General features: G+C 43.1%; 1 protein-coding gene across 1 annotated transcript in view; it reads right to left on the minus strand.

The window, feature by feature from the left end:
• GUCY2F (guanylate cyclase 2F, retinal) overlaps window positions 1–14,827 on the minus strand; it is a 102,460-nt gene that overhangs the window by 13,990 nt on the left and 73,643 nt on the right. The window contains 5 exon segments of the mRNA XM_055268492.2: window positions 2,655–2,829; window positions 6,064–6,256; window positions 7,044–7,207; window positions 9,497–9,645; window positions 12,691–12,840. Coding sequence (XP_055124467.1) covers window positions 2,655–2,829; window positions 6,064–6,256; window positions 7,044–7,207; window positions 9,497–9,645; window positions 12,691–12,840 — 831 coding nt within the window.

A 14,827-nucleotide genomic window follows, 5' to 3' on the forward strand; every position in this document is an offset into this window, starting at 1 on the left:
CACATAGTCTCAGATCTCCAGGAATTTATAGTCTAATTGAAGAGACAATACTATCAAAGAGGAAGCAATTAAGCAGTAACCCAAGACAACATATGGCTGAGGCAAGAAGCACAGACAGAGGTGCTATAATAATTCAGAAAATGGGAGGAGGTGCTTATTAGGACCTGACTCAATCAAGAAGGGTCCAGTGGAGAAGGTAGGATTTGATCTAGGTCTTGATGGGTGAGTAGGATTTGAACAGTGGAAAAGGGACATAAATCAAAGGCTTGTAGTTGGGATTGTACAGGGAATTTGGGAAGCTCTTAGAGAGAACAGTCTGCCTAGTTCACATGGCTCACGAGAAACTGGAGACAAGGTTGGATTAAGTGGGTTGAACAAGATGGAGGATCTTGAAACACTAGAGAATTTTGAGCAAGGAATTGCATGATCTTTTTTCTCAGATCAGTGTATAAAATGCATTGAAAGGGGAAAAAGTAAAACCAGGAAAACCCTCTCGATGGCTGCTGCAGTAATCCAAGCACAAAGTACTTAAAAGGAGGCAATGATAAGAAGTGGATGGGCCAGGCGCGGTGGCTCACGCTTGTAATCCCAGCACTTTGGGAGGCCGAGGCGGGCGGATCACGAGGTCAGGAGACCGAGACCACGGTGAAACCCCATCTCTACTAAAAAAAAAAAAAAAAAAAAAATACAAAAAATTAGCCAGGCGTGGTGGCGGGCGCCTGTAGTCCCAGCTACTCCGAGAGGCTGAGGCAGGAGAATGACGTGAACCCAGGAGGCGGAGCGTGCAGTGAGCCGAGATTGCGCCACTGCACTCCAGCCTGGGAGACAGAGCGAGACTCCGTCTCAAAAAAAAAAAAAAAAAAAAAGAAGTGGATGGCCATGAAGAAGTAATAAGAGAGACATAAAAGAATCAACAGACTTATTGGCTGTCTGATTGACAACCATGAGAAAATTGCCATGAGCTTGTGAGTTTATGCTGATCTGTGGGAAAAGATGACTTGAAGTTTTAAATATGTTAAATTTGAAACAATGGTGAACCCTACAAGAAGAGGTATGCTGAGGGGGGTTGGAATTGTGAAACTGAAGCACAAATGACAGATGAGGGCTTTTCTCTAAAAGAAAAAATCAAACACCTGCTATGTGCTAAGAACTCTGGATACAAACATGAGTAAGATATGCTTCCTGCCACCAAGGAGCTTAAAGCCTAATGGAAGGACAGACAAGGAAACACAGATTATGCTGATGACTATGAGAAGGATGGATGGTAAGAGGCAAGAGTGGAAGCAAGAAGATGCTATTGCAGTGATCCAGGCGAGAGATGTTGGTGTCCTAGGCTTGGGTTGTGAGAGTGAATAAGAGACAAGAGAGATCAATAAATATTTAAAAGATAAAGTGTTCAAGACTTAGTAGTTAGTTGAATGTTAAAGGTCAGAGTAAGGGAGGAGTCAAAGAGAATGACTCTCAAGACTAACTGGAGTAACTAGGTCAATGGTGGTACCACCAACTGAAATAGAGAATAAATATAAGAAGAGCAGGAAGTTTGTATGGGCAAAAAAATAATTCTGTTTTAGATGTGTCGAGTCTAAGGTCCATGTGGAACATTCAGGTGGGCATATCAACAGGAATTTTGGTATAGAAGGCTGAAGCTTAAGGGAGAAGACTGCACTAAAGCTGTAGAGTTGGAAGTCATCAGCATACAAGTGGTAGTTAAACCACAGATATGAATGAGATCACCCATGAGAGTGTGTAGGAGGAGAAAAACAGTGGATCATGACAGAACACTGGAGAATACCAATATAAGGGACAATTAGAGACAAAAGGAATTATCAGACAGTGGTAGGAAATGAAAGTCAGGTTGCTGTGGGTTGAGTAATAAATTAGAGGTGAGACATGCAGACAGCAAAGAGATCATAAGACTGAGAGCTTTGCAGAAAATGTTAGAGAACAGGAAGAGTCAAGAGAACCAGTAAATAAAGTGAAAAGCAGCATTCACAGAGTGAGGAGCATGTCATAAAAGCCAATTGAGGAGCATTTTAGGGAGGCTTGTCATGAATTCCAGATGCTGCAGAGGTAAAGGCAGACAAGGACTGGGGAAAGTGGTGAGAACTGAAGTCAGATTGCAAAGGAGCTAAGGAGGGAGTGGACAGTGAAGAAATGGCACAGTGGATGTCATTCATTTTTTTAAAGAAGTTTGGTAGGAAAGGGGTGAAAAGGATGGGGGAAGGAAAGGAGCCTAGAAGAGCAGAGCAAAGAGAAAAAGGTGGGGAGTGGATACAGAAGCAAGAGGAGCTAGTAGGTAATGAATGTGGGAGGAAAATAGTTCAGAAGTTGGGATTTTAATCAATCAAATGAATTATCCTAACTACCACATATACCTGTTGATCTTGCAGCATAGTCAAACATGGAAATATTGCCTCTAACCAAAATGGTAGATTATAAGGGTTTAGTACCTGGAACAAGGAGCTGCTGCCCACTGTGTTAGTGCAGGTACTGGGAGGAGAGTAAACTTGGGTAGGCATAAAGGAATTATGCAGCCCTGGACACCTGGATAATCCAGTGGCCAGGAATCAGGGGAGAGCTATCTTTTTCCCTTTCTTTTTTAGTCTTTCTAGAGGCGCATGAGAATGTTTCCTCTTACTTTAACTGGTTATTACCTGAGTGCAGGCCAATTCGAATTCGGACTGGCACCTCTGGCATGTGCCGCATCTTGAAAGTGCCCACAGAGCTCAGGATATCTAAGGACATGTTTGCAATCTCAGCTGCATGCCTACTGCCATTCCTCTTTGGGAGGCCTGAAGCCACCATGTAGGCATCTCCAATGGTCTCTACCTGGGAATTAGGAAAAATAGAATTAGCAAACAACTTATTTGTGCTTCTTTTTAGCACAGAGCTGTAAGGGTATAATGGAGGCCAGGTGGTCTTGTTCTAAAGTGAGAAAGGCAGAGAGGGACTGTCAATGATCCACAAGTCTGGCTGCATGTTAGAATTGCTTAAGGAGCTTTATTAAAAATACTGAAGTCTAGGCCCCACACCAAGAGATTCTGAAATAAGTGTAGCTACCTCACAGGCTCCTGATTGACCTTAGAAAAATACCAGGCTCTGAGACATTTGGGGAGAAGAGAAAAGGGAGATTTCTGGGACTGTCCCTAGGGTGTCTATTGGGGAGCATCTTAGGAGAAGGTGCCTATGATGCTTCCCAGCAAATGTTTCTATAGATTATTTGGGGTAAATAAGCTAGGATAGCTTTAAGGAAAATATAGGGAAGGGGAAAGGAAGAACAAGCCTGTTCCCTCTGCTTTGCCTTGCTAATATGATGAAGTTAGTTTTGCAGGCCTATTGGGTATGAGAACTGAGTCTCTTTCCACCAGTTACCTCCTCCTCTCCTACTGCTACCTCCCTAAGGAGCAGCAGTACTGGCCCTCAACTGCTTTGCATGGGGACGGTTAGGGCTGGAAACTTGGAAATAAAGCCAAATCTATGTTCCTCACCTTCCCCACAGAAGTGTGCTCACTCTGTTAGATAACCAGTAAGTTGAAACTTTTTGGGTAAATCCAAAACATAACTAAGCTGCAGGGACTTTTTATGAAATGTGCCAGTCAGACTGTGTTACTACAAGTTTGAATCCAGTTAAAACCCATGTGTTCCTAGAGAACTGCACTGACAGAATACAACAGTTAAGAACATGAAACTGAAGTTATACCATCTTGATTAGCATTTAAGATTCAACACTTACAAACTGTGTGGCCATGGGCAAATCACTTAATCTCTCTGTACTTCAGTATCCTTATCTGTAAGATAGTGATAATGACAGTAAAAACTTCATAGGGTTTTCTAAGGAATAAATAATTTAATATATGTCAAAGCATGTAAAACCTGCCTATTGGATGATAATATATAATTAGTTCAAGCTATCACCATCATCATCATCATTATCAAATAGGTACGTGTTGAAACCAGCCTTGGAACTGTGGGTATGATTCAGCTCCAGAGAAAGAAGTTTAGCAATCAGCAATAGGCTCCTCATCATGAATTACTATAGCCAATAACAATCATCCTTTCAATCTATAGGACTTTCTGCCTCAACATGTTTCCATCCAAGGTCTCCCTTACCTTGTGCAATTTGAGGAAAGGATACCTGCCCTCAGATAGGCATGCCAGCCTGCACACAGGAAGGAAGGATTACAATGTAAATGCTACATGCAAGGGGAAAGTCAGTGGCTGGCCATTATCAGAGATTAGTTGTTGACCCTTTAGCTTTGATGAGTCAGTCACCCAGGAGGCCCCAAGGATATGGATGAGGAGATTAGAAGAGCAGGGAGTATGGGGATGCATGGTCTTGGTGTACAGACTGCTGTGGAAAATTGTGGGTTGTATCAGTCAACACAAGGATGCTGAGAGGGAAAAGGAGGTTTAGAAAAGGGTGCAACTGAGATGCAGATAGTGGCAGGAGAACTGAAACTGAATCACTAACTTCATAATTCTACAGTAGCCTTCTCACTTCCATTTCAGATTATCAAGTACGAGGGGAGGTGATTCAAATTTTACAGGTAAAGAAAATGAAAATACAAATGAGTTTGGTCATTTGCTGCCGGTTCAATTTTTATTTCCTTTGCACTGTGCCGTTTTTAATAAACAGGGCTGAAAAAACATAAATTTCATTTTTGGATTTATATAGCCCTGCTCTGTTCTGAGAACAGCCCATTAACTCCCTACTGCAACCATTAAGTACCAAAATATCTAATGGCCTATTGCTAAGACCCCCAACAATTGTCTGAACAAAATCAGCTGGATTGATTAAACCGGTAGCTGTGTTACAGCCCACGCTGAATCATCCTTGATTTTAGTTTCAACTGAATTAGCTTTCAGTGATTTGTTTTTCTCTTCAGGCTGCTTGAGTTCAACAAGTTAAGACAGGTACTCTGATTCCATGGATTTTTCCTGCATCGTGGTTTCCATGTGTGCTTCTTGATTAGCTTGCAGCTCCTGCTGATTGACAGGTATGATGTTTATTTCTGAGCCCTATTTAGGTGGCTTGGCCTAGCCCTGAGGCTCTCTGTCTGACCTGAAAAGGCCCTGTCTAATCTGAGATAAACACACTTTCTTGTGTGTGATTTGAGAGCTAGAACATTTCAGACTACTGTGAAGAATCCAATGAATGGAGCTACTCATTCTCCAGCTCTACTTTGGTCCTGGGACAGAGAAGCTGTCTAAAGTTTAGGATGCCTGGGGCATCTTTCTCCATCAATAAGACAAGTATCCATGATGCAGACAATGTAGAAATGTCCCTGCACAGCTATGAGATTTTTAGCCATTTTTGCCTAGAGACAAGACAACGTATATAAACAAAGGTAAGGAAGCATGGCATCAAAATTAGTCAATGTAGTCATTTTGCAAACTCTAATAGAAAGAGTGAAAATTCAAAGGCTGGAGGAGTGAGAGAAGGTGGGAACAGTGGCTTGCCACCCCACAATTAATCACTTCCCCAGACCTCAGACCAATAGGCAGCCTTTCGGTTACCCTGTAGCAATCCCAAAGAGCCTCGAGTCTAATATTTCCCTGCTGTAATGCCAAGTTCTCTCCGTATAAAACAGCACCTGAAGGAGGAGACCAAATTTTTATAGCATGTATTAGATCTACACAAACCTTACCAAGATGAACTCTGTAGCAGTCACCAACTATGGGCAAAACACCAATACTTCCTCTTTATCCCCTTCAGTGCCTAGTACAGTACTGCCTACACTATGAGTACTCAGCCACTGATGTGCAGTAACTCTCTTGGTCCCAACATCTTCTTAGTCCCAATTCTAGAAAAAAAGTTCAAAAGAAATCTGACTGGCAATCTTTTGCTGGGTTGAAAGTTGTTATTTTGTAAACTGGGAAATTACATGCATTCTACCTGGCTTTCATTTCCAGTGATATACCAGTGGAAGGGGTGTACTATTTAATTTGTTATTCCTAAATAACAATATTCCATAAATTTTATTCTTCCATTTTGGAATACACATGGATGGGCCTCATATAAAAATTTCACTATGGAATATATTTTCCTGCTAATTAACTTACCTTGTAGACATCATGACTGCCAATTATTGCATCAAAGAGTGTGTACAGGTCATTCAGAAGATCCACCACCTCAATGGGCTCACTCATGGCTGAAATGGTTGTGAAGCCCACAATGTCGCTGAAGTACAAGGTGACCAAGTCAAAGCCCTCAGGTTCAACTGTGCAGCCCTTTTTGAGAGATTCAGCAACTGATCTGAAAAGCAGACACAGCTATTCCTAAGATGACACTGGTCCCCCTTCATGCCACATACACCTGCTAAAAATACACCAAATAAACCTCTAAAAATCACTGCTAATAAATGATGAAGAAGAAAGTGTCACATGGATGAAAACATTAATTCGTTCATTTATTCTACAAATAAATTTTAAGTGCTTACAATCGGTCAGAAATTGTGCCAGGTGCTGGAATACAGCACTGGACAGACCTGGTCTGTGCCTTCATGTGGAGGTTTTTCATCTCTCTATACTGCTAACTCAGACCCCTGGGGAATGCTCCCAGGTGATTGCCCTCTCATGAGGCTAGTTTCCTTAATTATCTCCTAGAAGATCATGTTACAACATAATAAGTAAGGTGCCCTGGAAAACTTGGAAACTGTAGCAACAGATAAGGTTTTCAGCTAAGAGAGGAAAGACCTGGAAAAACGACCTTGCTACTTTCCTCTAGGAGCTCAAAGAACTGCTTTCTTTTAATCGGTCAACCTCCTAGCAAAGTCACGAAGTGACATACAGAAAAAACAAGGCACAAAAACTTAAATGACCAGCATGATCTACAGGTAGTGGAAAATTAGGATGTGTGCTCTGCTCCCTTGGTTTCCAATTTTACTTTGATTTGAAGGTGTGACTCAAGCCCACTAGGAGGAGAGAGGGTGCAGGACAAGGGGAGGCAGCAGTTAGTTGATGGGTAAATTTTTCTTTCTTTTTTTTTTTTTAACAGAACACACTGTTATAAGGATTCACACTCCTCAGGTGTTCTCACATACGGTGGTAGCATCTGTGTTAGAAGCTTTTCTGTTTTCTGTTTTTCAATTTCCAGCTCTTCAGTCCGCTCCCGAATCAAATCTTCCAAGTTGCTAGAATATTGCTCCAACATCCAAAGCATAGAATCAATAATATTGGTCTTCTTCCCTTTATTAAAAGTTTTAAACTGGAAGTAAAATAGAAAAGGGAACCAGAAAATGCTTACTCCTCAAACTCAGAGATGATGGAGCAGGTCCCCTTATCACAAATCCATTCCACTAAAGTGCCAGGGCAGAAAAGGTGAACCCAGATATAAATAGGAAAAGTCACCACCCAACCTCACTGTCACCCTGACCCATTTACAGGGCACTTCCACTGCACCGCTGCCCCTGCCCTCCCCCACCCCCACCAGTTCTTCCCCTACACTTCTGGTTCTTTCAAGCCTGAGCAAAGGTGCTCTGAGCCGGCTCCTTCAGTTCTGAGGTGCTATCACGTGAATAGTAGCCACTTGTAAGACAAAAGGATTTGGTCTTGAGCCCAGGCCAATTGTGTGTGAGGTAAGGGGAGAGAGGTAGTAAAAAAAGTGCCGTTTTACTCTTCTGGATCATCAGTCTACTAAATCATTCTTATCTTCAAATGCCACTATGTTGCCAGTTTTTGAACAGTGAGAGGTTCCTTGACCTCTTACAGAGGGCTCAAGATCCACATGATAAAATCAACCCCTATTTCTTACCATGGAGTCCAAGAATAGTGGTGTCCTCTAGCACCTGTCCTTCGGTCAGTCAGAGTGATGTAAAATTCAACTGATTTTGCCCCCATTCTATGCCCTGATGCCTTAGAGATGTCTGCATGTCACAAATTTTCAATATGCCTTTTTGGGACCTTGTCTATCTACAGTAACAGGGAGTTAGGCATAGTATTAGAATCATGAGGGGTAGCCCCTCTGTACTGCTATAGTCAACATGCATATAACTGTGTTCACAACAACAAAAAATCGGAGGTGGTTTTGCTAAACAGACATCTAGGGCTCTGTCCCAGTGAACCTTTTATGTATAGCTGGGCCACACATCCTCCACCTAGCACCCAATGCCCCAAGGCCAACACTAGGAGTTTCCCTTCTGAGCCTGGTTCACATCTGCAGGTCCATCGAAGTCCTGGGGATAACCTGGTAGCCACTTTAGATCCTTTGGGCTCCCCCTATTGCCTAACCCAGGGAACCTCCCTCTCCTCCTCCTCTCACTTAAGTTTTATTAACTGCAGGAAGTTAGGTGGCTAGCCTTGTCATCAGACAGCCTAAACTTCCACTGAAGCATTTTAGTGAGGGCAGCTATAGCAATGTCTTGTTTGAAAGTCTCATGATGTACACTCCCCCTATCTATCACTGGCTTCTCTGCTGCCTTCTGAAATAACATCTCTAGCATCAACACAGGGGCAAATGCTCTTTCTCCTGCCTCATGGTAAGGTTTTAGAAATTTGACCTTCATGGTCCTTCGCCTTTTCCATACTATTGAACACCTGTTTGAGTGTCCTCAAGAAACTCAGCCGGGCTAATGGAGGCATTGTTAGCTGGGGACACGGATGACTTCATAAGCAGGGCCCCTCAGGCTTTCAACCCAACTCTTTCTCTCTTTCCGCCTCAGATACCTGCCACTCATAAAGCATCTCATTGCTGTACTCCAGCCAGGCACAAAAGCCTCTCTGCCAGAGCTGACACAGCACTCACGGTGAGCACCCTCAGTTTTGGTGTCCTGTAATTGCAACAAAGCCTAAACTGCATGCTCCAACACTGGAATTGCACCCTAGCTTCCATAGCAGGGCTCACTCTGTCCTTTCCTTCACTCCCCTTTCAATCTCCCCCTCTAGGGAAAGAATCACCCCCTTTAGAAATTCAATACCTTAAGGAGGAAGGTTATCACTTTTCATGTACCCCATTGCCTGGAAACTTAAGGAATCTCCTGCTTTTGCACACCACATTTGCACATTCTCTTTCTTCCATCTCGAACACCCTTTCAAACACTCCATATTTTTCCTGACCTTCCAAAAACAATCTGAAATTGCCTAATTGGTACACTCATGAGAGTTCTCTGGTATCCCCAAAATAAACATGGTCTGTGAGGAGCCCCATCTATTCCATGATACCCATCATCTAATAGTTTCAATGCCATTGCCTTACAAATGCCTGAGGGTTCAATTCCATCTCTGAAAGGTTGATCAGGTCAGATTGTGGATGATCCGGAACAGAGGTTCAGACACAGAAGAACACTTGAACCAATCTTTGGGCTCTTGAAGGATGTGCTGATGACACTCCAGCACCAAGAGCCTCAAAGTAGCCACTCCCAGGCTGTTCCTCCGAGAGGAGTGCCCTTACCCCTTGCAAGAGGTTCCTTCCACAATATGACAAGGACCCAAGGAGTTAGCCTTGTGTAGGCTGACTTCAGGAAGGCTCCTGGGCAATGATAAGATTCAGAGTCCTTACCTGGTTAAATATTTCATCAAAACTTGGTCGTTGTTCTGCAGCCTCAGCCCAGCACTGCTTCATCAGCTGGAGACATTCTGGAGGGGCATGCTCAGGAGGAACTACTGGTCTGTACACAGGAGGAGGCTTCTTAAGTCTGTTTATGATTTCTGTCCAGATGCGAGAAGAGAAAAGTTTACAAATTATGGAAAAAAGACCAAGATTTGACAAAGATAACTGACTTTTAGCCAAGAAAGGGGTAGGTTAGGAGATAACACAGAAGAGCCATCTCCTTTGCTCTCTCCTTAGGTGGCCTGAATATAGATTATATTTGAGCAAAAGCTGCATTAGGCAATGGGGGAGAAGCGAGAAATTAATCAGTTGGACTCTTGGTATCATTTAGGCACTTTATTCTGCTTCTGCTAGGTTTTAGATACTGCCTATCTGATGTCAATTCTAATGCTCTAACTTCAGTGACCTGGCTCCCCTCACCCATCCCCAATCATCTAAGCCTTCCAATCCCCACAATAGACCCACTTAACTCTTCTTCCAAGCCCAGGCTCAGCCTAGGTCCAGGTCTCTACCTGGTGTTTAGGCAAAGGGAATTAAGAACTGCAGTAAACAGTTCCAGGCCTCATCAAGATCCTCCTGGTTGACGGTCCATGAACTCCACTTCCAGTGGAATATTTACTATATACCAGTAATGTGCTTTGCATGCATTATTTCACTGGATTTTCACATACAAACAGGTGAGGTAGGCACTCTTATTTTAATTTTATAGCTAGGGAAACTGAGACATGAAGAGAGTAAGTAACTTACCCAAGGTCACATGGCTAGCAAGTGACAGAGTTCAAATTTGAACCCAGACAATCTCAATCTGTTACACTGTCCTGCTTCCAAATGTCTCAGACTTCAACTGGGAATTCTTAGACTCCCTATTCAGACCCAACAGCCATTAGTGACAAAAGATCTAGAGCAGTCAGACTGACCTTTTTACAAAAAGAAAACTCCCTGGCAGCAGGAAAGAAAAAATCATTATCTCTCATTATCCCCAGCAACCCACACTGGGCCTCAAACTGATCTCTCTGCCTCCAGCCTACCCTTCTCCAAACCTTTCCTAAAACACAGATCTGGCCGTGTCACTTTCTTGCTCAAAAGCCTTTTGTGACTCCCCATCACCCACAGAGTAAAATCCAGGCTCTTGTCCCTATCTCTTCCGGCTCATTTCTCATCTTTAGTCCCCTCCACACCACCTCCAATTCTAACTGCCACATCAGGAACCAAGCTTTGCTTGCCCCACCAGTGTGACCTTCCCACCCCTGAATTGGCTATAACACTCCAACAGTGCTGCTTTATCCCTAATATGAGCCCCTTGCCTCCATAAAAGAATTCCAGTTGTTGCCTCTGACTTCTCAGCTCCTTGTGACATCACACATTCTGTTCCTTTAACCCAGGTCAGGCTGTACCAGTAATGAGTTCTCCATTACAGCATCGTGCTCTCAGTACAACAGATTCCATGAGCATGTACTCCCTGAAACTTGACTGCCTCATCCATTTTCTGGCAGATGAAGTCTTTGTCCCTTTCTCAGAACACCATCAAGTTGAATGGGCCACCTCTCTGCTTAGGCACAGCATGATTCATACTCTTAAGGATCTCACAGTCCAATTGCAATAAACAGTGGCAAACAATATAAGTGCTCTAGCTGAGATAGGCACTTGTGAGTATAGAAAAGGCAGCTGACCCACACTAAAGAAGTCAGAGAAGGTTTCTCAGAGAAGGTGACACGAGTTGGATGATGCAAGGTTGGGAGGAGGTGGAAAAATTCCACCTCCTAGTATGTGAAAAGGCACAGAGATGGGAGAGACCATGATACTTTCAGGGCCCTGCCAGTCATGTGGTTTAGCTGGGATATAGAGAGTGACAGAAGATAAGCCTGGAGAGGTAGCTAGGGGCCAGATTGTAAAGGGCCTTGTATGTCATGGGAGGAGTCTCACCTTCACTTAAAAAGTGATGAGGAACAGTTGGAAGGCTTTAAGTAGAGGAATAATGTGGAACCCTGAGTGGGGCAAAGCCTAGTTAAGTGGTTTTAGTTTTTCTTTCTTTTTCATTTTTAAAAGTTTTTATTTTGAAAAAAAAAAAAACTTCCAGAAAAGTTGTAAAAATAGTGCAATTGCCTGTACACCTTCACTCAGCTTCCCCTATTGTTAATAACTTACAGAAAAATAGTACAAAGGAAATTAACATTTGTACAATAATATTACTAGGGTTCTTATTTGAATTTCATCAGTTTTCCCTTAACGTCCTTTTTCTGTTCCACAATCCAATTCAAGATCCCATATTGCATGTAATTGTTGTGTCTTTGTCTCTTTCAGTCTGTGATAGTTCATCATTCTTTTCCTGTCTTTCATGACTTAGATACTTTGGATTAGTCCTAGCCGGTTATTTTGTAGAATGTCAGCTGGGGTTTGTCTAAAGTTTTCTCATTATTAGATTGAGGTTATGTATTTTTTTTTTGTGACAAGAATAACACCGAGGTGACATTGTGTCCTTCTTAGTGTATCATGTCAATGGGTACATGACATGGGTGTGCTGTATTACTGGTAATAGTTTATTATTGGTCATCTTGATCGCTTGTTTAAGGTGATGTCTACAGGATCCTCTACTCGTAAACTCTATTTTTTCCATTTGCAATTTGTAAGTATCTTGTGGGTTCATACTTTGAGAATATACAGATATCCTGTTTCCCCTCAAAGTTTTGTCTACTGATTTTGTCATTATTGATGGATACTGCCTAATAGCCAAGTGTCTTGGTGGGAGATTAGGATGGAAGCCTGGAGCATGTCACAGGGAAACAGTGGTAAGGCCTTGACATCCAGAAGCATCATGAGGGATACTAAAATACTTGGCAGGGAGTGTCTCAAAGGAGTAGAGGAACTGCGAAATTAAAAAGAAAAACAAAAGGGATTGGCATCAGTCCTGTAGGCCCTTGTTTTCCATCACAGTCTGAAAAAAGACCAGCTTCTTGGGTGGGGAAATTTCTTCCAGATGCCTAAAGCTGTCTGGCTATAAGTCCCACCTGTACATAACTTGAGCTGCTTGCAGACTATCAGGCAGTTAGCACTAAAACTCTTCTGGAAAATCATGACAGCCTGAGTTGGTCTGATGATCTCGGTCATGGTGGACCCCTGGGGCCCTTTTCTCACCTCCCGCTTACCTTGAGCTGGCAGATCCATCATGCAGAATGGGGTACCCCGGACCATCACTTCTTGCATGATGATGGCAAAGCTATAGACGTCTCCTGCAAAAGAACCTAACCTGCTGCCTGTTGGAGCTCTCAACAGTTCCGGGGCAGTCCACAGCAGCTCTAAAAGGAAAGCATTGTGTAATGAATGCAGGGAGGATTAACTGACAACATCTGCAATGCCCTCAAGGGCTCAGAGGGTACTGTTTTATTGACTGCCTTATATTTTTATTAGACAGACTGCCATGCTAGTGCCCCCCATCCCCCGGGGTCTGAATCTATTCTTCTAAGGAATTATGAACAGAGAAAACAAACTACTCTCTCCACCCCAGGACCATGCAGGCAGACACAGCAGCGATGTGGGAAAGGGCACAGAAGCTCAAAGTATAGAAATTCTCTGATGCTTGCTTTCTTGAGCCTGCAAGTAGCAGTTGGCAGGTTTCCAGGGAAAGGCAAGTGTGCTACCACACTGGTTGCCATGGATTTGCTGTTTGCTGAGATCTATATGTGTCTGGTAATTTGATTGTGCTGGGGCTAAGAGATTCACAAGTTGCTTTCTCTAGGTCTCCTCTAAAAGGATTAGAGTTACCCCAGCCTTCCTGTTCCTTGCAGTACAAAAAGGTGCAACAATTCCTTCAACTCAGTTCTGCAAATATTTATTGATGGTCTACTATGTACCATGCCCTGTGCTAGGTGCAGAGGTGGTGCCAGAGACAAATCAAACTTGAGAAGTTCACAGACCAGTAGGAAACACAGACATATGCACCCCTAACTGCAATAAAAGAGAGGGAATGATGAGGGCCACTATATAGTAAAGGGAAATGAATCCATTAAAGGTCAAAGTTAAACACCCATTGTGTGCTCTGCTGCATTTCAGGCCCCTTCAGGGACAAAACATTATTTCTGCATTCAGAGTTTATGGCAGTGAGAATGTCAGAAATTTTTCTTGGGAGGGGGGCACTGTAAGCAACGTATAAAGAAATATAACTTAACAATAGAAATACAGCACTCAAAAGCTGGAAGAAGAGTCTTTTAGATTGAATTATATAAAGTTACCATTTTTGTGAATCAAAAACAGTTAGATATCGGCAATTTCATCAGGTTCAAACTAATAAAAAAACTGAGCTGATCAAATTAATCCAGGAAGACTTCCTGGAAAAGTTAAATTTTAAATGTGCTTGTTAAGAAGGTCAAGGATGCAACTTTCTGGAGCTGAGAAGGTAAGGGCTTTGCAGGGAGAAAGAACAGCATGTATGTGCAAAAGAACAAGAGGCAGAAAGGAGCAAATTGCGGGTGGGGGTGTGCCGGGTGGTGGTAAGCAGATTAGCTCGGCTGAAGAGAAGGGCTCTGTTAAGGAATAATGAGAAATGAGAAGTGGGGTTGATGAAGTGGGGGAGGGCGGGTGTCTGGAAGAATGGGGGCAGAAGGTGAGAGGCCCTGAGAGCCAAATGAAGGCATTTGGAGTGAATACAAAAGGCAGTAGGGGTGCTGGAGCTGGAGAGGGATTTGATGAAAGCCCTGTTCGGGAAGATTAATCTGGCAACCTGCACAAGCTGGATTGAAGGAGAGAGGCTGGAATCAGGGAGACCAGCTAGGAAGTTATTGCAGTAAGAGCAGGTAGTGAGGTGAGAGGGGCCTAAATGGGGGTAGGGGTAGTAGCAGCAACACAGGGAACCAGATACACTGGAAGGCTACAATGGAGAAGGAAGTGACAGGGCTAAGGATAGGCTCCCTGTGCCTTGAGAATGAGAGGGAGTTGGAGTAAACAACACGGTGACATCCAGATAGTGAGGTTGGAGACAAATGTCTGCTAAGAGTGAGGGTATCAGGGAGAAAGTAATGGCTAACTTTTCATCTTGTTAAATTTTGGTATTGGGAAGAGAGTCCAAGAAACAAAGTCCTATGAAATAGGAAGAAGGGTGAAAGGTGAGAGATTATTTTGGTTTGTTAGCAAAACCCAGGAAAGAGAAATCCACCATGGAAATTCTTACTTTCAGCCAATCCTGATCAAAATGGTGAAATAAGAAATTCCAGTTTCACCACCAATCATGTACCCATCTTCTCTCTTCGCTCTTTAAGTGTCCCCAGGCTTTGTCCCCCAACCAGGCCC

The sequence above is a fragment of the Symphalangus syndactylus genome, chromosome X, assembly GCF_028878055.3.
Source record: "Symphalangus syndactylus isolate Jambi chromosome X, NHGRI_mSymSyn1-v2.1_pri, whole genome shotgun sequence".
In the NCBI taxonomy this organism is placed as follows: Eukaryota; Metazoa; Chordata; class Mammalia; order Primates; family Hylobatidae; genus Symphalangus; species Symphalangus syndactylus.